General features: G+C 45.0%; 1 protein-coding gene across 5 annotated transcripts in view; it reads left to right on the top strand.

Annotated features, from left to right (window-relative positions):
* Positions 1 to 27,886, top strand: part of PLPPR1 (phospholipid phosphatase related 1) — a 174,987-nt gene that overhangs the window by 60,210 nt on the left and 86,891 nt on the right. For 4 of the 5 annotated variants that reach the window (XM_074953539.1, XM_074953538.1, XM_074953537.1 and 1 more), the window contains one exon: positions 12,587 to 12,695. The exons of the other annotated variant lie outside the window; for it this stretch is intronic. In XM_074953539.1, coding sequence (XP_074809640.1) covers positions 12,633 to 12,695 — 63 coding nt within the window. In that variant the 5' untranslated portion in view covers positions 12,587 to 12,632. Of the gene's footprint in view, positions 1 to 12,586; positions 12,696 to 27,886 lie in introns of those variants that run through there. 5 annotated transcript variants of the gene reach the window in all.

Raw genomic sequence — 27,886 nt, forward strand, 5'->3', positions numbered from 1 at the left:
GTGGAATAATCTGCCCCTCACATTAGCCCTCACTCTCGTCTCTAATAGCTAGAGATTGGCTTAAACCCTGAATCATGAGGCTTAATAGCCTTCCAAAATTTTTGTTAGCATTAGCTATTATAACTCTGGATAGTCTTGTTATCTGTATGACTGCCCAGTCCACATGGCCAGCAATCTGCAATACTGGAACAAGCAGGGACTTTAAAAACCAAAAACAAACTGAGTTGGATGATGCAGCCTATATTCCGGCCCCTTTCTAATGGTGATGTGCATTTGTTTTCCACAGACTACATGCTTCAGCATTGAAATTAGAGGTGGAAAAGACCTATTGGCTCATCCAACCAATCCCCTGGCTACTGCAGGATTCTTCACTGCAGAACATTTTACTGTGCCTGCTTTTAAAAGCTTCCGGTCTCTGCCACTCTCTTGGGAGACCATTCCAAGGCTAAATATATCTCACTGGCGGGAAGGCTTCACTGATATTCAGCCCCATTTTCCCTGTCTACTTTTCATCCCATTACCCCTATTATTTGACCCCTTTTTGACATATTAAACAGATCTTCCCTTACTCGGGGTCTGATTCTCCACTGCCTTGCAGACACCTTTGTCGTCATTTACCCTTGAGCAAAGTGGGTGTAAAGTGCTACTAAATCAAAATGGTATCAGTATGCACCCAAGTGTAAGTGATGGCACAACATTGAAGTCAACGGAAAACCAGGCCCGTCATGTTTCCTGTCTCCAGATACGTGTAAACTATTAGCATGTCCCCTCTAGACATTGCTTAGGCAACTTAGATATATTTAGCTGTCTCCTTATGAATGTCTCCTTTTGAATCCCTCCAGTCCCATTGATCATTGTATTGCTCATCGTGGGACTCCATTATGCCAGTCAATATTGTTGTGGAGATAGCTCCAGAGGATGAGACTCGTAATAACTTATTTCATCATCTGGCTTGTTAAAGTCCTCGTGGAATTTCTTTCGTACCATGCCAGGATATTTGGGGGGCGGGCAGGAGAACCACCTATGCTATCAGTATGTGTAGGTTAAGAAAAAAACCCAACTAGTGCATGTAGCCAGAATTGAGCCAGCTGAGATTTGTGAAAGCACTCATCTTTGGCCTAACTCTGCTCCCCGGGGGAGATTTACTATCGACTTCAATGGCAGGAGAGTTAGGCCAGCACTCAGTGCTTTGGAAAACCCCACCCTTACTGCTTTTGTGATAGCTGCATTCTGGGTGAGGCGTTTTTGTACATCCAATTGTGAGAGGAGCTGAGGTATCTCCACACACATCCCCTTCTGGCAGAAGAGAACAGACATTTGACTTGACTTTTCTTGCTTTTTTTATAGAGCTAGGAGGAGCCACCGGTGGATATGTGTTACTGGTCCGCTCCTGTGCTTGATCTGTGGCTATGGAGGAGTCAATCACAGCTCAAACTAGAGAGCTTTAGCTCATGTTGCTGCTCACACTTTTAGTGCTGCTGGTCCCTGGTTCTGTCCCCAGTGTGTTATCCAAGATGGCAGCCATCACACTGACATTAGCCCTCTGTTAGGAAGCAAACATGAGGGATAATGTAGATGGTGGATTTTAAGCTTTTGAAGGCTCAGACTATGTGATTAACACCCAGATGTGTTTAGGGCACAGTGCAGAGCACCCGAGAGGGAGCCCCAAGAGGGAATACATATGTATGCTGCACAATCTCTTACAGTCCTCCACTTTGTGAAACAGCCCTGCTTGGGGTATTTGTGGAGAATGAACCTATGACAGGCAGCACTAAAAGCATAAGCCTCTATCTCCATGAGTTAAAGTGTAAAGGTTGTTAGCTAGATGCTAGAACAGGCTGATTAATCTCTGCTGTGGACCAGCCACTAGAGGGGGACCGGTGCTCCCACTCTGCCGCTATGAGTTACACATGCTCCCCCAGGCAACATCATGGACCAGTGCAGGGAGTGAGGGGAAGAGTGTCATGTCTTGGCCTCCATCTCCTCTCTTTAGGGGTGGTTTGTAAAACAGAGGCTGGTAGGAGGGAGCAGTGCCTGCACTGCCCTGAGAGCAGGAGCTACATTTGTGCCCGGTCCTTGCATGGCATTGGGGAGGAGGGGAGGGAGGCAGATTTTATTGACCAAGCCAGACAGAAGTAGGTTGGTACGAAACTCAAATAAATGCCTTTCTGAGCTTGCTGACCAGGAGGACACTTTCTCTGCACACAGCTGAAGTGCATTGTCTCTCCCAACTCCCTGCCTAGCTGCTTCTTCCTCTTTTGTGTAGCTTTAAAAAAGCAGTGTTAGATGTCCAAGTCTAGATTGGTGATCCAATTGACTGCTTCAGGTAAAACAGAGTGGATGGCAGAGATACCATCAGGAGGATATGATTGTTTGGGACATTGGTTAATGAGGTGTTCCATAGTTTGAAGGTCATTTCTGCAGTCACCCATAGGGTTGTGTCTCAGTCTCCATTAATGGAGGAGGTAGGCACATCTCCCATGTGATATGCGGCTGCAGTTCACAGTGGATCATATTTTCCATTGGAATGAAAAGCCATGAGTTTCTTTGTCTGGCTCCTTGAAGAGCAGTTTGTTTGGGATGTTGATGTCCGTCCATCTTGCTTGCCATTGATCTTTGGGGGAAAACCCCGAGTCTTCAAGCTCTGCGCTGCAAACCAAAAAAGTTTTTCTGGATTTGACTCAGAATCTTGGTATGTTATTTAGATCTGCATCTTTTGGACGGCCCTTGTTCTCTTGAATGTGATGGGACTCCTGAAGGATTCTCCTGTCGCAATGAATTTGGGGTGGGTGAGTGGATGTGCGCCAATACAGGAAGTCACAGTTGTGGCATTGATTTTACTGTGCCTGAAATTATACATATGGCACTGTTAATTTCAGTGATGCATGGGAGCTACTCCTTGCCTATGTGAGTCTGAGAATTTCAGGGGAGTGAGAGGGTAACACACATTATGCTCCCGCACCTGAATGCCAGCGGTTGCAGTGGGGTCATGTAGTGGTTTATTTTTTTAAATAATAGTGGCACTTGTACTCAATGGGTCGCTCAGTTTTGCTCCTTCTGTTCCAGACTGCCTGCTCAAATCAATAAGCGTTTTGTCCTCAGAGTCTTTCCCTCTCTTTATTATGTATCACAGGGGGAGGCCCGTCCAATTTTGAATGTAAAGCCTTCAAGGTAGTAGTCATAACCTGACTGATGGCCAATGTCTATCCCATCTGATTGATTGGCCTCCCCACTGTTTTCCCTGCGGTGGAGGAGGGAGTTCTAAAATTATTCCTAGATCCTGGACAAAACTCTTGTCTTGATGTCCAAATGACCCTCCATATCTTTATATCTTCACACTGAAGAATCTCACTCCTGAAAGCACTGGGCTCCCAGACCCAGGAAAGAAAAATTGCAATGAGATCTCCACATCTGTCTCGGGAGTTGTTCAGAATCATATCCCATTGGGCCCCTTCAGATTGAGAGAGGCATGTGCCAAGATCTGCTCTGTACAGAGGGAAGTCAGGAGCCCATCACAGTTCCCTGATTCTCAAGTTTCCCTGACTCCAGTATAAATCAGAGCAGCCTACAGACATGGCTCTAACTTATGCCAGCCAGCTGAGAATTGGGGGTGTGCAGGAGTACTTTGCCTCACCCCATTGCACCTCCTAATCCTCCGTATACCAGGGTGCGGGGAGCAGATGGTGTAGGAGCCAGCTACTCTGGCTTTATTCTACACTAGGGAATTCTCTGCTGGCCAGGTAGGGCTAGATTGTGGGCACTTCACAGAACCCAAGCAGCACAAAGTGTCTGGAACAGGGAAAGAAACTGTGGCTCAGTGTAACTCTATAAACAATTGCTCTCCGAAGTGTCCTCAACTGTGCAGAGCTGACTACTGGTGGGGCATGTGCTGGGGAAGAGAGAGAGAAACCCAGTGCATGTGCAAACGGAAGTACAGAATGATCCCATACAGAAATCCATGCTGTGGAAATGGCCTGGGCTGGATGTACTATGAACGCTTGTGCTTTGCATGCCACAGTCCAGCAGGATGTCCCGTGAACATGAGCTGCATCTGACTGAAACAGTCCAACTGGAATAGAAGGAAAACTCAGTAAAATCCCATAATTCTGGCTTGCTTGGAAATTTGTACGCAGGTGGGAGTACCATATGCAGAGGCTCCTTAAAGCGACTCTTGGTGGTGCAACATTGTTTCTTCTCATTCTTTGTTTAATACATTTTAAAAATGTGCCTGTAATGCTCAGGATTCCAGTTGCCCTTTGAAAACTTACAAAAAATAGTGGAATTGTACAGGTGTAACTGAGGGCAAAATTTGTAGAATCCGTACAATGGTCATGTTCCAGAAGATAGACCGAATGCACTTGACATTCAAGTTCCAGCGTGAATCTGCAGGCATGCCAATAAGAAAAACCATCACTTTACTTGCAAACTGAACAAATTTGATCTGGAAGCCAGTGAGACCTGAATGTCCCAATATAATTGACTATGCATGGGTGCAGTCTGTTGCGGGACCGGTCCCTAAAATTACTCTAACTACTGTAATTTCATTAGACCAATTTTGCCCTTTATTCCTGGAATCCAGAGTCCCCTTCTCCTACAAATTACGCCCTAACTGCTGATCGCACCTGCCATTCCTTTGTTGCAAGTGGCTTCAAAAATAGATGGAGCTTTAAACTGACTGTGTGTAAAGAAATGAGTACTTGCATTTCCCATTGGTTTCAGAAGAACCTTGCAAGCCCCATTAATCAATCTAAATTAAGATGAAACATCTTCAGGTGATTGGATGAAGGCCAAAAATAGTCCCCCTTTTCCACCCAAGAACATGCACGACTTTTCAGTTAGATTAATTTCTAAAATTGGAAGGGATGAAAGGAGAGCTGGAATAATTGGCTATTTAGTTAATTGGAAGTTAGAAGCAGAATCAGCTCCTTTAATGGTGTACGATAAATTTGTTGGTGGTATTTACAAAGAGTGCCTGATATTTTAAAGTATTTCTTAATGAATCCTGTAATCTGCCTCCCTCTCCTCTACTGTGCACTGATAATTCAATCACAAAAGAAGACAGCGGCTGTATGAGTTAGATGGTAAGGCAGTTTCACCCCTGTGATTTTTCTGATTTTCATGCTGCGTTTTAAGAATTGTCACTCCAGGCGACGCTGAGTTAGTGACATGCTAAACAATTTGGCAGGGATGTAAGCACCTCACAACATGAACCTGCCCATCCATGATAACACTTAAAAACCAGAGCTGAGTGAATACAACAAAACAGCCCTTGTGAACAGTCCTTTGACTTCCACGTGGTTCTTCACTTCTGCCATGTTTGTACAACTTTTTATTTGCTATGGCTGTTCTTCGGGGGTGAAAGTCATCCCATGTGATGACGTGCACATCAGAGGCACATGTAATCTAATATGATTTATACGGCTGACCATCCCTGTCGTGCCTGAACACCTGCCATGTAAAATCCATGCCAATAGTGAAGTCCTTGAGTGGACTACATGGAGTCTCTGGCACTTCTCCCCTTTTGGGGTCAAAACTCTGCTTGGGGGAATGTTTATAATTTGGGGTCTTGGTTGGTGTTTAGAGTGTCTCTTGTTGGCCCTTTAAATAATGGTGAATTTCACCTTGAATGTGTGAACAATAGTATTCGCTTTTCATTATTTGCTGTTCCCTGTTCATCATTTGTTTTACTCTTCTAACCAGAGCCCAGAGATGATACATTTGCTAGTGAAGGAAGGACCATTTTCACCACTATCACTGTGTTCCGTTGGCTTGGTGGATGGCACAAGGTTATTGTCCGTGGTGGTGCTGACAATGGGTTTGTCCTGCTTACATGAACAGTTCAATAATTTGAGTACTGGCCCAGGAGATTCCTGGCTGAGACGTATTTTCATTGATAAGTCAATTTCTTTGGGTAAGCAGGACTTACATGTAGACTGGCTTTGTGTTGCTGTTGTCCAGTCCAGACCAGCCAGATGTCGAACTCTAGCTCTCTCCTTCTGTCTTCTGTCTAGGATGCCAGTTGCAATCACCAATCATATTCCTCAGATTCTAGAATGTATGATTCTCTTCTGGTGCTTCCTGCATGCGTTAACTCTTAAGCCCGTGTCTAGAATTCTCTTTATTCTCCAGCCAGGACAAAAGGTTAATTACTATCACTTAATTCTGTAGAAAATCCCACCTTTTGTATCCTTGAATCCCTTCTTTATAAAGTGTCTAGATTTTAATAGGATACAGATCTTTGACCAAGGTAAAATAATTTAACCCTCTATTAACCTACTGCAGTATTTGCCAAAGTCTAACAAGCCAAATTCAGCGAAACTGCTCTTAAACCAGTTGCATAATGTTCATACCAAGAGATTGCACTGATTTAACTAGATCCCAAACAGAGTTCGTTAAATCAATGCACTTTCTGTGTGGAGATAAGCCCTTAGGCTGTCACTGGGTCTGTGCAGGTGGACTCCTATGCCTATGCAGTGCCCCATTGACTTCAATGCCCGTGTGTTGGATCCAGAGGCAGGATCAGGCTCTATGCCTGTATTAGACTAAAGCAGCGGTTCTCAAACTTTAGCAAACTGAGAACCCCCCTTTTGATTTAAAATTTTTTGGGGACCCCCCCCCCCAAACTCCCTGACTCAGCCTTACCCCGCCCCTTCCCTGAGGCCCCGCCCCCCACTCACTCCATCCCACCTCCCTCCATTGCTCGCTCTCCCCCACCCTCACTGGGGCAGGGGTTGTGTTGCGGGGGTGTGTGTGCGGGGTGCGTTCTTTGGGAGGGAGTTTGGGTGTGGGAGGGGGTGTGGGCTGTGGGAGGGAGTTTGGGTGTGGGATGTGAGCTCTGGGCTGGGGCAGGAGGTTGGGATGCAGGAGGGGGTGAGGGCTCTGGCCGGGCAGCGCTTATCTTGGGTGGCTCCCGAAAGCGACCAGCACATCCCTCTGGCAGCAGCTTCTAGGTCGGGGGGCCAGGGGGTCTCCGCATGCTGCCCCTGCCTGCAGGCACCGCACCCGCAGCTCCCATTGGCCGCAGTTCCTGGCCAATGGGAGCTGTGGAGTTGGTGCTCAGGGCAGAAGCAGCCCGTGGAGACACCCTGCCCCTCACCCTCCCCAGGGACTGCAGGGATGTGCTGGCCAATTCTGGGAGTGGCGCAGCACCAGGACAGGTAGGAAGCCTGTTTCCTGGTGTGCTGGAAGGGAGGGGGAGAGGTTGAAGGAGAGAGGGAAGAAGGGGAGGAGTTTTCAGTGGGGCCCGCGGACCCCCTGGAGTATCCTTGGGAACCCCCAGGGGTCCGCGGATCCAGTTTGAGAAATGCTGGACTAAAGGAAAACTAGAATTTGTAGGTGTTAAATTAGCAACCATAAAATTCCCATGTACTGATGTTCAAAAATAGCAAGTAGAGTTCATAGAATCATAGATTAGGGTTGGAAGAGACCTCAGGAGGTCATCTAGTCTAACCCCCTGTTCAAGGCAGGACCAACCCCAACTAAATCATCCCAGCCAGGGCTTTGTCAAGCCGGGCCTTAAAAACCTCTCAGGAAGGAGATTCCACCACCTCCCTAGGTAACCCACTCCAGTGCTTCACCACCCTCCTGGTGAAACAGTTTTTCCGAATATCCAACCTAGACCTTCCCCACTGCAACTTGAGACCATTACTCCTCGTTCTGTCATCTGCCACCACTGAGAACAGCCGAGCTCCATCCTCTTTGGAACCCCCCTTCTGGTAGTTGAAGGCTGCTATCAAATGCCCCCTCACTCTTCTCTTCTGCAGACTAAACAAGCCCAGTTCCCTCAGCCTCTCCTTGTAAGTCATGTGCCCAGCCCCCTGATCATTTTCGTTGCCCTCCGCTGGACTGTCTCCAATTTGTCCACATCCTTTCTGTAGTGGGGGGCCCAAAACTGGACACAATACTCCAGATGTGGCCTCACCAGTGCCGAATAGAGGGGAATAATCACTTCCCTTGATCTGCTGGCAATGCTCCTACTAATGCAGCCCAATATGCCGTAAGCCTTCTTGGCAACAGGGACACACTGCTGACTCATATCCAGCTTCTCGTCCACTGTAATCCCCAGGTCCTTTTCTGCAGAGCTGCCACTTAGCCAGTCGGGCCCCAGTGACAGTATAGTCTAGTGGATAGAGCATAGGACAGGGCGTCAGGAGTCCTGAGTTCTAGCTGTTCTGTTGCCACTGAGCTTTGTGTGACCTTGGGCAAGTCACATCGCCTCCCTGTGCCTCTGTTTTCCCATCTTACCTTTTGTTTTTCTTGTTCATTGTTGGGGCAGGGACTGTCTCTTACTCTGTATATGTACTGCCCCTAGAACAATGGGGTCCTGATCCTGACTGAGGGCTTTAGGCACTACTGTAATACAAATAATTATTATTAATAATGCAAGTTTACTAAAATGGTGTGACTGCTCCTTCAGAGCCACTCTGCCGCACATTAACTTCAATTTTTGTGACCTGTCAGGGAAATGGGGATTCAACATGTGCAGTTAGGAACTGGGTCTGTTTCATTATCCAAAATGATTCTTGTTGGAATGAAAGAGGAGTTGCAAAAGGTCTGGACTGTAAACAAAACCATGGCGGAGAGAAAACAGGTTATCATTTAAAGCAGATTACCAACCAAGCTGTACAGGAGTTGAATCCAAAATTAGACCAATTTACAAATAAGCACACAGGAAGGAAAAAAAACCAGAACAGCACTGATTTGCACCATTGTTGCCAATCCCAGTAAAATATCTGGGGCTGAATGAGCACAGACTTAGGTCCCTGCAGTGAAGTCAATGGGACTCTGCAGAGAAACAAGGTTTCGCCTGCATGGACCAGTTTCAGGACAGGGGCCCTACCAGCCATCTCACCCCTATAGATAACCACTACATTTCAGGGTTGAGGCACACTGATCGCCACCAAGTAGATGCTATGCTCCGCTATTTCAGTGATGAGCCTAGCATAAGAACCTAGGGCCGCAGCACCTGTTCTGTGGATAGAGGATTTCTCTATCCAGCACCTGTAACAAACAGCACACTATTTTCCTAACAGAAATATATAAAACATTTTATAAGACTGCAAGGAAAGCCGAAATATTCAATCTGGACTACACAGGCTGTAAGTGAAAAAAAATTATGGATAATCAAAGCATCCTGGATAATCCTAAAGCATGGATAATCCTAAAGGATATGGATCCTATGGATAATCCTAAAGCATGAACTGGTGATTGGTTGATTTAAGCCTTGGTGAACACACAGCAGCCATCGGCGCTTATTTTGTCCGCTACTCTAGAAATATACTGGGTCCGCTCTTGTAGTCTTTCCTTACAGCCAAGTCTCTCATGCTATGTCATGTGCTAAAGTAGAAGACTTGAGAAAACACTTGACTGTGTCTCTTAAAAATCCTTCTGCTGGACATAACCTGCAGAGTTCCATTTATTAGAATTTTCTCTTCTTTCCTCCTTGACTTCCTCCCCCCGCCCTCCCCGGCCATGACAGATCCCTGTGTAATAAAATCTTTTCAGCCTGAGGTGTTTGCCTTCATGGTTCTCTTTTCTCTAACTGCCGTTTAGTTAATTTTCAGTTCGCTCATATATATATTCCAGGACTCTGCCTGTTTCCCCAGGAGATGCTAGACAATAACCTCCCACACTGCAGTTGAAGGGCTTTCTGAAAATATATGTGGGGGGAATTAGGCAAGATGAGAACTAACTAATGCTAATTAATTCAGAACCTTTGTATTATTCAACTACACTACCTTGTTTAAAGAGTAGAAGCACCTCTCATGATGGGTAATATTAATATTCCCTTCATGTAGGTCTGACCAAGTCACCTCGCATTGCAGTGTTCATGCTCCCAGATTAAAAGGTCGGAGCTAGTGGTATCTAAACAAGTTTTTCCTAGTTAACAATCAGGACAAAATGACGATAAAAATGGAGATGGTGACACTAGATGCTAATTAAGGTATCCGCTATCGTTTATACAGAGAAGCTTTCCTCAAGAGGAAGAGAGATGCATAGATATAGGCCCAAATTCTCTCTGTGCCAATATCTAGTTCTAGCTTCCTGATTCCCTGGGCTGATCTGTGCCATCTCTGATCACAGCATAGGCTGGAGCAGCCTATGCTAGCTGGCAATTGCCTCCAAGGAATCATGTGTCATCTGAGGACAGACCGAGTGCAGCATATTCCAGTCATAACCCACACTACCACTGTCCTGCCCCCTTCATCTGAGCCAAATGTAGAGGAGTGGCGAAAAGGCTGGCTATGCCAGCTCTGTGCCAGCTGAGAGGTCCCCCATAGGGAGGGAATTCTCAGATTGGCTGCTTTTTTGCCTCTTTGAGCTTCCAGGACAACATCAAATGGCCAGAATGCAGGAGATAATCTGGCCCATAAAATACATTTCTTTTCCATAGGCAAATTATTGTAGTAACAGACTCACTGATGGTGAACAGTAAATTTGCAAGAACAGTCATAAACTCTACATATTTATGACATAGTTGCAAGGGCCGCAACATTCAATTAGGCAGAGCAATGGTGCTACAAAGGACCTTCAGCTTCCTTGCTATAATCTATTCAGTTTCTTAACACACGTGATCCAGATTCTTCTGAACCTAATTAAATGTCTCACAGCACACTACTTCAGTTTAAAACACCCAGCTCCTTACTGTTTTCCATAATATACCTATGGAATCGAAGGCATGGTGTTAAGTCACAGGGCACTGGATTGACAAAATCCAGTTATTACTATGCTCTGGCTGCACTGGCCAGGGAAACAGTATTAATGCCATCCTTAAACATGGTAATTGCTAGAAAGGTGCTGACAGGATTTCAGTAGTAATGATGTGCACAATTCTTGTAATTCAGTAAGAATTCTTCCTTAACCTATCATCCCATTAAACACTCCCAAAAGCCATTTAGAACAGAAATCACTCAAGTACGCCTGCCCAGTTAGGAGCAGAGCTAGGTGAAATATGGATTTTGTTGTTGTTTGCTGGCAATTCCAAAATATAAAACGAGAAAATAAAATTGTTGCAGCTCAAACTGAAGATGAAATTTTCTGACAAACTGAAAAATAAAATTGTTTTGGGTCAAATCACACGTTTCATTTTGATTTTGGGCATTATTGTACTTTAAAAAAAATTAAAAGAAATTGCAAAACAAAGTTACATTAAATAGAAAAATGGAAACGTTTTGATTTGAAAAATTGAAATGTTTTGACGGGGGGAGCAGAGTTGACTGAATCAGTTTTGTGGAATTGATGTGAATGCATGAATTTTTTCAGCATTACTGAATCTGCATTGTTTGCTGGAAAAAGTTTTAGTCAAAAAATTTCATCCCTCTTTAGTTAGGAGTTCTTAGGAAACACGATGATATCAACTCCCCATCCTAGTGCCTTTCCATCCCCCTCTCAAAGGAGACAGGCCATGTGGAGCAAGTCTGTGCAAGTGAAGTGGCATCATCCTATGAAAATTTGCCAGAATTTGATGCTACTTTAACCAGCCCTTACCCCCATACATGCCTTGCCAAAACCCACAGTGCCCCAGCAACTGGGAATTCAAATGGAAGAGCTTCTTGGGTTCAGAGTGCTGAGAATGGGATTGTGCCCCATGGCACCCTGGCTATTTCTTAATGAGGTTAGAGTTTCCATTCCTCTCATTTCCCTTGCATTGTCCTGTGTGAGTGTGTATGGTAGGGTACTGGGCAGCTTTCTGGCGACTGTGGTTTTTCCTTTGGTTTATACCACTGCCTAGTGCTGATCTCTAAAGCCATTTTAAGTCTCTCTTGGCACACCTCCAGTTAAATCTCCCATTAGAGTTCTATTCTCCACACATTGTGTACAGTAAAGAGATCGAACGTCTCAATGCAGATTGTTACCAGGTTATGTTCAATTAAAATTACAGTAGTCAGCATCTCAAAGTAATGCTTAGCAGGAAGGGGTTTTGTGGTTTAAACTACTAATTAACGTTGGGCCAAAAGTACTTTACAGAAAGGGCCCAATCCTTCACTACCAATCGTGTGGTACTTACTCCCACTGAAGTCAATAGTTTTGCCTACGTAAGCTGTCCTGGCATGTTAAATTGGACACATTTGCCCAGATAAATCTTTTGATCATCCACAGAGTGGCTTTCATGTCACTGTAAACCCATCTTATTTTAAACTATGATTTCATCATTTATTTAGCATAAAACACAATTGATTTAAACCATTTATGACGTGGGCAGTACAATCACTTCTGCGCTGGATTATGATCTTGCAATCTGCTCTGAGTTAAGGAGCAGTGCATGGTTGCACTGGTCCAGAAGCAGAGAAGGGATCAAATTGTGATTGAGATTTTGATTCTGCTTCCTTCTTGCTCAATGGGAGATATAATCTGCACCACCCTAAACCTGGTGACCTCTGTCTGAGTCACACTCTCACCTCTGAGGCTGCTCCAGGGGCTATGCAACAAGACACTAGACAGGTTATAAAACTACAATCTAGCACTTAATATTGTTCCTCTTTTTCTCTGCTTGCTACATGAGCTTGCCGTGATATTCTCCAAGCTGAATTAAATGAAGAACTTTCAGTCCAATGTAACTTACTCTACATATTTGTCTGTCTTTCAGTCTGGTAAAATTTTGGACAGTGCTTTCCCAAGAGGTGTGATGAGAAATGGCTTTAGGAAACAACACCCAGCGAAGTTATTCCATCATCCCATGTTTCATCTTCGTCGAGGTGAGTGCACTGCACAGATGCTTCAGAAGTTTGTGTCATGCTGTGATGAAGCTGGGACAAAAACAGCTGAACTCTGTAAGAATGAAGAGTAGCAAGTCAGCAGTTGTGAAATGCATCCTGTTTTGATAAAGAAATGACAAGGTGACAAGGATTGTATATCACACATGAACACAGCTTGCTTATTTAACAAGGTATCAGGGCCAGACTGGTCTCACATTACAATCACACAATGGGGTATAAGCAGATTCCCCCATCCCTCCCTTACAGCTCTATATAGGTTTGTCAGACTTCAGATCCAGGTGCAGAAGATTGAGCAGGTGCTGCAGTCTCAATTAGTCCATCCCTGGAGCAGGGGAGTAGGGACTAGAGGGAGTGTTGGCTCTCCCTGCCCAACTCACTGGCTAGCATAGCTGATCTAGGAGGGGGTGTCATCATTTACTGCTGTAAGTGGCCACTGCCTTCTGGAGCAAGAAGAAAGGGAGGGAAGAATTGTTGTTATTTATATGGGTGTCTCTGAGGCAAACAGTCCCTAGAGCTACCCCAGGTTGATGCAACATAGGCACCAGCCCTTGCTCAGGGGAGTGAACTAATTCTCAGTCTAGCCCAGCTTATAGTCTGAGGGGCCGGTTGTTCAACTCTTACTGCAATCGGTGAGCATTCACTCAGGTGAATGGTCTAGTGGGAATCTAGTGAGATGCTTCTACTGTTGAAACATGGTGGTGGAGTCAGATGATACAACATTGTGAGTTAACTAATGTTGAAGTAATGTGAGTGAATGCTCACTTAATTTAAGTAAGGGATCCAACAACCAGGGCCTTTGTTTGCTGGGTATGGAGTTGCTTTTCTTTTATCAGCCTGGCAGGTTCTTTATTGGTCGTTTATTCACTCTAGTGAGTTTGTTTCCTGTTATGATCAAAATAAATGAATACCAAAATCTCTTGTTCTCTCTCCCTACTAGGAAGTAGGTCACATCTCAACCTGAGGGTCTGGATTTGGGTTATTTTTCAAGGAAAATTTTTGTTAAAAGTTTGTCTGGGGAGAGCTATACTATTAAGGAGTCATAGGCATCCACCTATTGCTGTGTAATCCATACCCCCACACCTGTTGTTGTCCCTTAGTCCTGAATTGTAAAATTAACATTGTGGGCCAGATTGTGACTAGGTCTGTGAGGGTCACAGGGGCAGGAGTGAGGGAGTAGGGCACAAGAAGAACCCACTGGAAAGGGCTAGAAGGCCTAGTCACAGTCTTGGTCTTTGTGTTCTGTGGGCCTGATCCAGCTCCAACTGCAGTCAATGGAGGGACCTTCCATTGCATGGAACCAGGGCCTTTGTTGGCTGGATATGGAGTTTGTCTGAGGCCCCATGCAAGCAAGGAGGCTTGCTCTCTTAATGCAAGGATAGTAACCTCTACAAAGGGAGCTAGGATATCTAGAGCATGTGATTGTAACAGGTACCTCTCTTGGCCTCACACATCCAGGACTGTGTTCACTCCCGCTAAGGGAGAGCTTCTCTGCAGCCACTCCCCACCTTCTGTTTCACAGAGGTGTGCCCTGAGAGTGCGATCAGTTTCTGTATGGGCCCGATCTAAAGCCCATTGAAGTCAAAGAGAGTCTTCCTATTGCCTTGAATGAGCTTTGGTTAGCCGCTATCATAATCAGAAATCTGACTGGCTGAAGAAGGTACTAGCTGTATAGGTGTGGGACATAATCACATGGGCCAGGGCTGATTAACTAATTGTTATGGGGAAATGTTGCAAAACCATTGTAAAAACAGAGTAGTACATCTCAAGAGGTGGAGTCATAGCAGTCAGCTATATCTAGTGAGTGGTTTAAGGCAACTGACCCTCAGTTGTGTCTTACGGTTGTCCTTGGGGATTTATCACTGACATACCCACATTTTCAAGGAATAGAGGTCTCTGTCTCCTGTGGAAACCAGACCAAATTGCTTAGGTAACCTCAAAAACAGGAAAGGACAGAAATCCAAACATCGTTATTTCATTCATCCCCCAAACCACATTTTTTCCCAAATGGGCATAAGAAATACCAGAAAGGTGAGAAATAAGATCTTTCAAATTTATAGCCTGAATCATCTCTGAAGATTTTTAGCCCTCTAATCTGTGAACGATGAGTCTGAGGGTAGTGGGGTCAACAGAGTTATAAATTGGCCTATAGACAAGGCTGACGTGAACATAAAAGTAAATCAAGTGCCAGGAGGAAGGGAAGATCGTTGCTCACTGACTGAGCATACTTCCCCTGTCCTTTGGCATGCTAGACGTGATGACAACAGTCCATTTTTATTAAGAAACAGACGCAAAGACAGAGAACCGGTGTTAAAATGGATGTTCCCTGTGCTGGCATTGCCTAATGCCAGCTCTTCCCATTCACTGCGCTACATCTTTTACTCATGTTACTGTTTGCATTTCTGGAAAAGTGATGTGGATTGTCCGTGTCCAGCGCAGTGGAATTGGACTCTGTCGGCTATTTATGTTTATCCCAAGTAGTATAGATCTAAGCAGCTCTTAGAATTTGATTTCCCACTGGGACGGCAGAGCTGATGGACAGCAGCCCACTCACTCTGAGAAGCCACTACTGCTCTTCATGGTAAGCTCTATACTAATTAATCTTTGTAGCACTGGGCCCCATGTCAGTAATTTGATGATAGCCCTGAACCAATGATTCTCAGCATTTCCTGGTGACCCAAGGAGAGCTGGCTGATTACATGGGGCTTCTCCTCCTGCTTGTTCCGAGCTGCTAAGTCACATTGAGGACAGCTAGAAACATATTGTGTGATTTCCTAATCGTTCTTTTCCATGTTTAGCAATTTCTGGTAAAACAGTGGCGTGTTGTGATGACAAATGAGAGGAGAGATGGCCCACAATCTGTATGATCATCATTGATGTTCCTGGGTTACCTAGGGAGGTGGTGGAATCTCCATCCTTATTGGTTTTTAAGGCCCGGCTTGACAAAACCCTGGCTGGGATGATTTAGTTGGGGTTGGTCCTGCTTTGAGCAGGAGGTTGGACTAAATGACCTCCTGAGGTCTCTTCCAACCCTGATCTATGATTCTATGTTGAACCTAGCGCCCCCAACTGAAACTGAGGCCTCAGTGTGTTAAGTGCTGCACAGACCCAGTAAGAGACAGCCCCTGCTTGGGAGAGCTTACAGTTCAAATAGGCAAGACAGATGCAGGGAAGGGGAAACAGAGGCTCAGAGAGATTAAACGATTTGCCCAAGGCTACACATCAGCTCAGTGGCAGAGCCAGGAAGAGAACCCAGGTTTCCTAGGTCCTAATTCAGAGGCCTGTCCACTGGATCCCATTGCCTCTCTCACTGATCTTCCTAATAAGGTTTTGTCCACTCACTGATAAAGTTCAAGCACGTTGCCCTAAAACTTATTTTTCAATTCCTGACTGAGCTGAGCACCAAAATTTCATGCCAGTACATTTTTGCTCACAATGAAACTTGATCTTGCCTCAGTGCAGGGAGCTGGGCTTGATAACCCCTTAAAGTCCCTGTCATGGGACAAGTGCGCCCTGTCCCCTCTTGAGGCGGGGCGGGGTAATTACTTCCCCACAGTCACGTCCTTAGGACCACCCCTTGTCTTGGGGGTATGTGGACTAAGGATAAAATCACTATGGCCGCTCTCGCTGTCTCAAGGTTGTGTAGCCCAAAGGCCAGAGTCAGGGTGACAGCCCCTTCCCACAGAACTGTGGGACCCAGTGGCTTGAGTCAACATGTCTTCCCGGTTCGGTCAGAGTGGTCAGAGTCAGTGTGGCCGCCTGGCTCAGCAAGGCAATATGGCCTAGTTGGAAGAGTCAGTAGGGCTGCCCTCTCTCAGGGCCGCTCTCAGAGCTACGTGGCCCAATGGTCAGAGTCAGTAAGGTCGCCCTCTCTCGGGGCTGGTGGCCTAGTGACCTGAGTCAGTATCACTGCCCCTTCTGTGGGGCTGCGTGCCCTAGTGGCCTGTTAGAGGAGTGGGCCGCCACCCTGGGAAGGGTGGCGACCGGGTGGGGGGACCCAGGCCCTCCCTGCTCCACCGAGTCCCCCCAAAAGCCCCATCACAGTGCCTTCCAGCTGTGATTCTATGATTCTGCTCTACAATATCAGCTACAATGCTCTCAGGTTTGGACGAGCTCAAGACTGACTATGAAAGTATTAGACACACAGTTTCGATATTTTAAAAATCATCCTGCTTATGCTGATATTTGACAGTTTTTATAATTCCGATGGTTATTCAGACTTCCATTTTCAACACCATTTTCTTAATCTTATTTTTCTCCACTCAGCTCACTAATCTTGGCAGTTAGTTATTATAATATCTGACCTGAAGCTGAATGGCTCATTGTAAGGACTTTCCCCCGGGGCTGACTTTTCCAAATTCCTTTATACATTCAGATTGTGGACATTTAAATAAAGAGGTAACATGCAACATCTAATCTGTAATGACAGAAATGTTAAATCAACATTTCAGTCCCTAATCAGAAAAGCTATGTCACATTCAAGGCTAAAGAAGACTTAATTAAAATAATTCTCAGTCACTTATCAAATATATGTCTGTGTCTAAAATATTCAAGGCAAGTGTCTTGATCATTCCTTTTTATTGTGTTGTATCAGATACCATTATATTCTGACATGCAGTGCAGCTTATATCTCCAAATATTATGTGACAGGAACCGCCATGATTATTTATTATATTAGATGTTATGTTATATACATACTCAAAGGATATGGGAAATAGAGAGGAGTGTTCACTCTTCTTATGTATGCAAATCTTGATGGTACTGATCAATTTTTATTTAAGAAAGAGATAGGGAATACGTAATCTGTCTCAGGTTTTCTATGTTGCTTGTTAATACAGGACTCCTGGGGCTGGTTGCCATCAGTGTAAATTAGAGTAGCCCCCAGGATGCTGTAATCCAGCACTGGGGGGACAGACGGTGCACAGAGGCTGCAACAAGAGCAGGGCAGTGCAAAGGTGGGTTTAAAACCAGTTTTGCTCACACAGCGCTGGTATGCAGTTTGTGGTGAGATGAGGATCTGACTGTACAGCTCATGGGCCTTGGTCCTGCAAGCTATTGAAGGCTGCTAAAAGAAATGCAGAGACCCAACGCACTAGGGTTTATTTGCTCAGGAGTTTCCAGAGGGATATGTGCACAATGGTCTACTGGGTTTGAAAGGAGCTCTGTAAGGAGGGAGGCAAAGTGTGTGGGGCTGGAGATAAGGTCTGTGCATTGGCCACAGCCTTACATGTATTATAGTGAATGCAAAGGGTGTATAGCCGCTATTTTTAGGATTTCCAATTACTCCTATTGTAAGCCAAGACTGTTAGCTATTCGGGTGTGCTCATATGTCTCAACCTCTGGACTCTGAAATGGGGGACTGTGACCCTCAAAATGAGGGACAACACACCTTGAACTGAGGGACTGAGACTTTATGGCCAGAAGGGACCATCATGGCCATCTACTCTGACCTTCTGCACATTGCAGACCACAGAACCTCACCCACCCACTCCTGTAATAGACCCCTAACCACTGGCTGAGTTACTGAAGTGCTCATATCATGATTTAAAGACTTTAAGTTACAGAGAATCCACCATTGACTCTAGCTCAAACCAGCAAGTGACCCGTGCCCTATGATGCAGAGGAAGGCGGAAAAAAAAACAGGGTCTCTGCCAGTCTGACTTGGGGGGAAATTCCTTCCTAACTCCAGTTAGGGTGATCAGCTAGACCCTGAGCATGTGGGCAAGACCCACCAGCCAGACACCTGGGAAAGAATTCTCCCTAGTTACTCAGAGCCCTCCCCATCTGATGCACTGCATAATGTGGGGGACACATTTTTGTTGAACAAACTGTTCTATTTGAAAAAAAATAAATACAAGAATACAAATATTCTGGAACTTATTATACTGAAGCTAAACAATGATTCTGTGAGCAGGGATGAAGTGGTCCAGGGGCAGGGATTTTGGTTGTTGGGATCAGGGGTCCAGGGGCCCTGCTCTTGCCAGCACCAGGGCAAATCTCTCTTCCAATTAGCAGGGCTCCAGCATCGGCATCTTCCCCTGAGGCAGAAGCCTGGGCCCCTCAGTAGCACCTCCCAGTCGTCGCTCTCCATATTCCCCAGCCCAGGCACCCAGAGGGGCGTGGGGGGCGGGAGTTGAGTCCGGCTGCTTCTCTGGACACACATTGCCACAGCTGCCGCCTGGTTCAGCAGCCACTCAGAGCCCAGCAGGACTTTGGAAAGGCAATAAGAGACCTTGGGACAACTTGAAAAATGGGTAAGAGATGCGGCATGTCCTGCACCATGTAGGAAACACTTAAGAGGTATTGGGTGTGCCTAAGATCTGCTGTTGGCAGGGTGTGTGTGGGTTTTAAGAAAACTGTCCCTAACGTCCATGTCTCATGACTTATGCTGGCCACAGGGTCATGACTGAAACACTGCCCTGTAGGGTGTACTCCCCCTCATACTATCAGGTCATGAGTACCAAAGCACTTGCCACAGGCTGGCTGTCCCTTATAGGGGAGTCAGGCTCAGCCTTGCCTGTGGGGATCATCTACCTTCCCAACTGATCCTCTTCAGCTGAAGATCAGGTGGCCTCGGGTAATGATTGGACCCTGGTTAGCTGAGAGAGCTCAGTTGGTGGGAGGAGACTAGGGGGTTAGGAATCCTGGTGTTGAGGCCTCGGGGGAGAGTAGGTTTGGGGATTCCCCTCCTGAGACGGCAGCTCTGGCAAAAGGGCAAGGAGCAGCAAAGATATGGAAGGGGTAAAGGAGAGGAATGAGCTGCTGTGGTGATCCTGGGTCGAGGGGCAAGACGCCAAGGAGGCAGCCCTGAGGGTTGGTGTTCTGAAGGAGGAATGGATCAGGGGTCACTAGGAAAGAAGCCCTGGGACAGGATATTCTGAACAGAGGCACATAGGAGGGGCATCAGATGATGGATTGATCAACCATGTCTTGCTGGACGTTGATTAGGGTGGTACATTGTGACCCTGGATGGGTTGAGACTAAATGTGACCTGGACGGAGGGCTGAGCCACAAGAAGCAGCAGACTGCTACAGGGCTGGAGTGGCTGTCAACAGGGGGAGGGCCCAGCTACGAGGGGGAGTACTAGCACAAAGTCCTCTCTTTGATGGAGCTGTGCTAAGCAGCCCTACTGATGGTTCAGTGCTGCTCGCTCGCTAGCGTTGTCTGCATCCCTGTAGGACTGCGCCTTTAGTCCTGATGAACTACGCACACAACCAAACATGGCTTGAAATCGTCCCACCCAATCAGAGCTGGTTGATTGTGTTAAAAGGATGGTGGGTGCGGAGATTGCAGGAGAGAAAAGTAACGCCCTGATTAGCTGGAGGTATGTTTTGTACCCAGAATTTTCATAGGTCAGTTATGGTACATGTGGACAGAATTATTGGCCAGGGGACATCAGTTTTGATTTGAGGCTGTTTGTTGACTAGGGGTCACTTTGTAGGCAGAAAAAAACGAGGAGTCCTTGTGGCACCTTAGGGACTAACAAATTCATGTGGACATAAGCTTTCGTGGGCTACAGCCCACTACACTGAGAAAAAGTGGGGCTATCGGGACTAATATTCTGAAGGACCTGAGTTCTGTTCCCTGACTTTCCTTGTGACCTTGGGCAAGCCACTTCCCCTCTCTGTGCCTCTGTTTTCCCCTCACCCTTTGTTTGTCTTGCCTATTTAAATTGTAATCTCTGTTGGGCAAGACTGCCTCTTTCTATATATATATATATATATATGCATAAAACTTAGCATAATGGGGCCTCTATGCATCTGCTGTAATCACTTGTCTATTTTTCATATTATTCGGTAACATCTCATTTTTAACATGCTTCGTTTAAACCAGTGTTCATTCTCCTCTTTGTTTTGAAATGTGTGATATTTATAGCCATATTTTCCGGCATTGTACAAAACAAACACATACTTATTGACTATAGGCCCCTGATTCTGAAGACTCTCCCATGAGTAACTTTACACCTGTGAGTTGCTCCATTATTTCCAATGGGCCTGTTCATGTGTGTATTTGTAGGAACGAGGCCTGTATAAATATACTGAATCTTGCAATGTTTTGACTGTTGTGAAAAGAAATTAGAAAGCTAGTTCCAGTGTGCTAGTTTGCTACAAACGTCAAGACAGAGATGTGTTTGTACCCTGAGAAAACAACATGCCCCCAGTAAGACACGTACAACCCCTCTGACTTCAGTGGGGCTCCGTATGTACGCTTGAGGGCAGAACTTGAACCATTGTGTGGAAACATGATGATGGACAGGCTCTAAAGCGCTGTGTGTTATAAAAGCAATTTTCCTGCACACCTTTTAAATGGAAATGTCTCCATCTGATCACAGATTACAGAGAGGTATCTAATTTGAGTGACTCTGATGCGTACAATATGTGCTGTGGTGTTCTTTGCTCTGGTGAATAGTAATCACGGATGACGGGAGTGCTGTAGGGAGGGACTGGAACAAGCAACAGCACCATCAAAGCTTAGTGGGTTAGACAGCCTTCAAACTCTGCAATTTGAAGAGCCTACTTCTTTGTGCAAAGCCTTTTGATTTTTGCCTCCAGGAAAGCTTTCGCCAGTGAGCGGAAACTGTGTCTTCTTGACAACTCAATGTATAGTGCTCTGCATAGAATCGAGAGGATTTTGCAGGAGATTTTTTTTTCCAAGCTGATGCGAGCTGCTGAAAGATGTAGCAAAAGAGGAAGACAGTCATGCAGCTCGTCTGATCCAAACGTTCACTTGTACTAAATCATATTTGACCTTATGGGATCCCTGTTTCGTTAGGGCAAATGTTCCTTACGTTTCCTGGTTTTAGTTTTATATCAGTATAACTAAAATAAAAATAGTGCCCGCAGGCTAGTATGACAAATAAGAGTTCAGGATAAAAAGCCAACAGGTTATTCATCCTGATTTCAGAACTAGACAAAGGGAAAATCCAGCAGAACACAATGTAACTAAGGTTGCAGCTTTGTCCCACACCCTGTGTGTGGGACAATGCCATGTCTGTGCTGTCCCAGGCATAGGGCAGGGAAGGGATTGTGCTTCTGGAAAGCACAGCTCCCTCCTTGCTTCTTCTTACTCTGGGAGTTATTGGCCTATGAGAGCAAATTGCAACACCTCTCCCGCAAGCCCTGCCTGGTGCATTGCGGGTGCAGAGCCAGGCTCGACCCATCTTCCTGCTTGGAATGGAGGGAATAGTAGGCTTGCAGATCTTCCTTATCCTGCGTGCCTGGACCCAAGGTCCTAGTAGCCCATTCAGGAGTTTAAGGGGGATTCTTACTTCACCTTTATGGCCCTGTGTAGGTGTCTGATCCAAGTCACAGTCTGGTCCATAGTGGTGTACATTGTACTGTATCATTTAATTCAGTTGATTACATTGAAGATCAGAGTTGAATGCCCCATAGATCTAAATGAATGTCTCACTTTCAGAATCTATTACAGTATGAAAAGAGGTAAAATACAAAAGACCTATGCCGTGTCCTATCATCGATCAGTACACTCATCTTCCATTGATGCCATTTGTACTTTTGCTATAATACCATCTCCCCTTAAGCAGGATACGGTCCTAACTAGTTGCACAGAGAGTTGGTCTTTGGTGCTGCTGAATTTCCTTGGAGCTAAATGGCAAAATGAAAACGGAATCTGAGTGAAACCAATGTAATATGCTCAACTCCCCTCCACCCCCCAACCAATCTCTGGAAGTCATTCAAGGTACATCTACACAGGGATAAAAAAAATCCTCAGCTGGCCCAGGTCAGCTGACTTGGTCTCATGGGGCTTGGGCTCCGGACTGAAAAATTGCCATGTAGGCATTTGGGCTCAGGCTGGAGCCTGAGCTCTGGGAACCTGCAAGGGGTCGGGTTCCAGATCTCGGGCTCCAGCCCAAGACCACATGTCTATACAGCAATTTTTAGCCCTGCAGCCTGCACCCCGCAAGCCAAAGTTAGCTGGCCCAGGCCAGCCATGGCCATCCTGTGTAGATGTACCCTCAGAAGAGAGATGAATTCTAATTGACTTCTTAAAGAATTGCTTTCCCCTTTGTAAAATCTTCTGACATTGTCCTTGGATCAAAGGCTTATCCTTGAATATGAACCCACCTATACCAGAAATATTCATTGCCAACCCATGATATTCGTGGTGTTGCTGAATGTTGCATTCTGGACCATCTTGAGTAAAGTACATCAAGAGATTCCACACCAAGGGACTTCTCACAAAGGGAAGATTTTTTTTAAAAGGTTAGTGAAAAGGTATTTCTGTGCTAATGGCCCCCCACAGCCTGGTTAATGGGAGCAGTCAGAATATAAATCTGAGCTGGATGCAATTTCCAATTTTACTTTGCAGATCACCTTAAACAAGAGATTCCTCATTTGTCTCATCTCTAGCCAGAATTAGCGCGCACACAACATTTTGTAGGCCTTGCTGATCATCCCCTTCTCTTTTAGGCATGGAAAGAAAGATAGAAGCACAAATACTGGCCAAAAATGTCCAGTCTGCGTGCCTCAGGGTATGAAGTAGGAACTGCCTTCCTTCTAGCTGTGGATGTCCCATGCATGATCACTGCTAAGTCAAATTTCAAATTTCCCAAATTTCAGCAGGGCATAACTAAGCATGGAGGGGGTGGAGGTGGGGAACAGTTTTTTGTGTAGAGCTGCTATCTCCAAGCAAAGTAATGGAAACTTATTTACACTTCAGCTGATGAGATACTGCTATCTTGCTGAAGCCATGTTACCCATAGCTCTTTGATCATTAGATTTGGAAGTGATGTGGTGGCTCTGAAAGATAGAGGTCCAAGCCACTGGCAACCTTCCCACCCCTGGGGCCAGGACAGCCTGGCATACACCTACCCTTCATCAGCCAGCAGATCTGGGGGATCTCACTGTGCCGTTGCAGGATCCATTACCCCATTCCATGCTGTCATCAGATCTTCAGTTTTTTTGGGTTTTTTTAGCCACACTGTTTGTTCCCTCATCAGGCGATTAACTCTGTCTCTGCCACAATGGGTGGAGGTGTCCTTGGCAGTGATGGCTCTTGTTTTCTGTGACTTCATAATATTTAAAAAATCTAGTCAGTACATTGATTTACATGTTAAGATAACAGACTTCCAACAGACTTCAAAGAGAAACTGCAGAACTAAAATTCATTTGTAAATTAAACACCATTAATTTGGGCTTGAATAGGGACTGCACCACAAAAGCAACTTTCCCTCTCTTGGTATTAACACCTCCTCATCAATTATTGGGAGTGGACCACATCCACCCTGACTGAATTGGCCCTATCAACACTGGTTCTCCACTTGTAAGGTAACTCCCTTTTCTTCATGTATAATAATGCCTGCATCTGTAATTTGTACTCCATGCATCTGAAAAAGTGGGTTTTTTACCCACAAAAGCTTATACCCAAATAAATCTGTTAGTCCTGAAGGTGCCACCGGACTCCTCGTTAAGATAACCAGTTACAAAAGGATAGTAGAATTGCTTCAGTTGGTGTGTGGTACTGATGCTCATGATGTCGCCATTTCTGAGGCTTTATTCTCATTCTTCATGAGCCCTTTTACACCTCTCTGGCAGTGTAAAGGGTCCTTAAAGTGTATGTAGGTTACCTTTTCATCATACCCTTTTACACTGGCAAAGCAGGAAAAGGGGGCTTATTTCGACTGCAAATCTGGTTTCTGTTGTATACCCTCTACTACTTCTACCACTTCTGCTTATGGTACTTGGGACAAAAGATTGATATGTCACAGTAAGAATAACCAATCTCAGTTGTACTCTTAAAAACAGACTCTGTGTGTGTGTGTATGTGTGTAGGGGGGCAACACACACACACACACACACACACACACCCCTACCTATCTACCTCAGTGCACATACAATACCACCTAAACTTTTGGGTTTGTTCCCTGAGATTGGACACAAACACTGCTGAAGAATAGGTGTCAGCTGGAAGAAATACGGGGTCTCAGAAGGCCAGGTGATTGAGTCATCCGTCTAATATTGGATTTTTCCATAGTTTTCACCCTGTAGTATTATCTTCATTTCTGATTGCCATTTTGGTAGTTTTTCATATTGTCATAGGATGACTGAGCACTTATAGAATGCCTGTGTTGACTCTGAACTCCTGCATTTTTGAATTGTCAACTTAAAAAATATCCACAGCCAAGAGAATAAATCCAAGGAGGAAAAATATTAGAGCTGATCAAAAATATTTTGTTTTTAAATTATTTTTGGTCAAAAATGGCTTTTTGATTTAAAAAATATTCTCAAGAATTTGTGTTCATCAAAATATTTTGTTTTCCATCAAAAAAATGAAACTGAAATTTGTTTTCAAAAACAAAACCCTACTCCACCCCCCCCCCCCCAAATCATTTTTTCCCTCCTTTCCTTTTTTCAGTTTAGAGTTTTTCCATTATTGGTTTTCCTGGTAAAAGTGAAAATGTACATTGAAAGTCTAACAAAACAAAAATGTTCAGTTTCTTCTGAAAATGTTCATGGAAAATTACGATTTTTCAACCAGCTCTATAAAATGCCTTCCATTTATTTATTTATCCACATTTTGTCTCTTTCCTGGTGAGAGATACGGAAAGTGGGGAGAAGTCAGTGGAACTGCTTATGTGGGTGAAATTAAGTTTATGTTGAAGTGCTTTGCTGTTTCGGGATCTTAGGGCTTGTCTATGCTTGGAAATTTACTGAAATTGTAGGCACGTCTTTCAGAAGAGGAGTGTCTTGATGGGGGCGTATATTGAAATAATTCTTTTGGAACAACCATTTTGGTCCGTTTCCAAATGTTGTGAACATCGTGTCTGATCTCCGTCCTCCTAAATTGCTGAACAAATCAAAACATCAGATCTGATGACCCTTGAATGTTGGGAAAATTCAGATGCAGCTCTAGAGACAAACACTGTGAGTGAGCCAATTGCTAAAATACATTTTAAAAAAAAGTCAAACTAGATTTGCGATGAACTCTCTCCTTCATAACAACCTAGAAATTAGACCAACTGTTGGTCAGCTGATTTGTGCCCACACTCCTTTGGAAGATTATCCTTTCATACCGTTTTATAAATCTAGTCAATGCAGCAGCGTTCTTTTTCGTTTAAAGACAGCCAGGAAATGAAATTTTCAGCGGAAGTGCTCATAAAAGTGCTATTTTTGCTACCTGCTTTGAAATAGCTATGTTTTATGGGAGAAGGCCTGCAGTCCTCCTCACACATAAAATACAAAATATATAGCTTTAATATTTAGAGACACATGGGTGGCAAAGCATTTCTCTCTTTCTCTCCCTGCATTTTGCTGCAGTGATTTTTATGTGATAAATCAGGTGGAGAAAATGTTTTCAGTTGAACTTTTTTGTGATACTGCCTTAAATTATTTCCCTATGTTATGCAAGTGCCTCTTGAACGCATGTTTGTCGTCAGTAACACAGCGGGGATTATATTGCTACAAAAAGGCTGGAAGCATATTGAAATAATGGAGTAAACGTTTCCTTTTTTTAATCTAAGTTTTTTTGTTTCAGCTGTCTAGAAACTGGAAAGATTTCCCCCCTTTTTATTGTACCATTCTTTCCTTCTTAACTTGCGACTAGACTTAGTGCAGTCAATGGGAGTTTTGTCATAGACTTCCATGGAAACACAATTGGGTCCTTTAGGTTTTACATTTCCGTGTACTCTAGTCCTCAGAGCAAGTATCTTTGATAGGGGTGGGCTACTGTTTGAGCCACTTCCTTTCCATCCTTATTTCCTTGGGAAACCCTATTCTTTCTTCCTATCCTCAGAAAGCCGTTGGTCTGTGGTGACCTTCATTCCAGTAAAGAAAACTCTGTCTAGAATCTGATGTTTGTGGCCTGGGAGGGATGGCTCAAAGGACTATAATGTATCATAGAATATCAGGGTTGAAAGGGACCTCAGGAGGTCATCTAGTCCAACCCCCTGCTCAAAGCAGGACCAATCCCCAGTTTTTGCCCCAGTTCCCTAAATGGCCCCCTCAAGGATTGAACTCACAACCCTGGGTTTAGCAGGCTAATGCTCAAACCACTGAGCTATCCCTCCCCCCAATGGACAGTGACCTGTTTCGAACCGGGGACCTTTCGCGTGTCAGACGGTGTCATGTAGTGTGCTTCCTCATTCCTTCTTTCCCCACAGCTGGAGAATGAAAGATGGGACTTGGAGGCGGGAGTTACACTTTTCATAGAGTGTGAACTGAGGCAAGAGCTGGTTAAAAAATAGAGGGTAAATTCGTGAAAGTTTTCCTGTTTTTTGGAGGTGGGGGGGGAGTTATCCAAATTAAAAATTTTGATGAACATTTTTGTTGTAATTTTGAAACTTGAAACATTTCAACCAGCTCTAGCTGCCATAGAATGTCCAGGTTAACATCACTAGTGTTCTCCTAATGCTATTGAGACAATCCTTCGGAGCTGTATCAAGGATGCCCAGCGATGGTGTCACAGTTATGAGCACTTAAAATATACATGTTGAGATTTTCATAATAGACCTAGGGGCAGGGGTGTGGAGGCGAGCGGCGGGCTCATGGGCAGCAGGTGGAGCCCCCCTTTGGGGAGGCTAGCCCGCAACTGCGCCCCTTCTGCCTGCATTCCCGCCCTCAGCAGCTGGAGCCCCGAGACCCCCTGCGCCTGGAGCCATGAGCACCACCCCCAATAGCCGGTGGAGCCCCAGGCTGCCGAAGCCGTGAGACACCCCCTCGCTCCCCCCCGCCCACCCACACACCTGCCTGGAGGAGCCCTGGGCCAGCCGCAGCTGTGCCTCCGTTCCCTTCCCTTCCCCTCCCCAGACCCAAGCTGCCCAGAGATGTTTTTCGTTATTATTTGGACTTCTATTATGTAAGAGCATTTTTAAATTTACTTCCAAAAAAGCAAAAGAAACAATAATAATAAAAACAAGAATGTGCAAAGCGCCTTATTTGTGTTTCTATTCTGTTAGGTCCAGTAAAGAATAGAGATAACTGTGCTTGACTTTTATTACGGAGTCTGCAAAAAAAACCAAAAAACCCAAAACCTTACGTACATAAATTACAATGATTTGGATGTATAGATGTGTATATTTCTTTATTAACTTTAGGAAAAATAAATAATTTCATGAAAAAGTGTCAGTGAGGCCACCAGCAAGAGTTGGTGGCTGCACTGAGGCCACCAAAAAATTTGTTGCGAGAATCCCTGCTCTAGAATATATAGTTTATAAA

The sequence above is a fragment of the Natator depressus genome, chromosome 5, assembly GCF_965152275.1.
Source record: "Natator depressus isolate rNatDep1 chromosome 5, rNatDep2.hap1, whole genome shotgun sequence".
NCBI classification, from domain to species: domain Eukaryota; kingdom Metazoa; phylum Chordata; order Testudines; family Cheloniidae; genus Natator; species Natator depressus.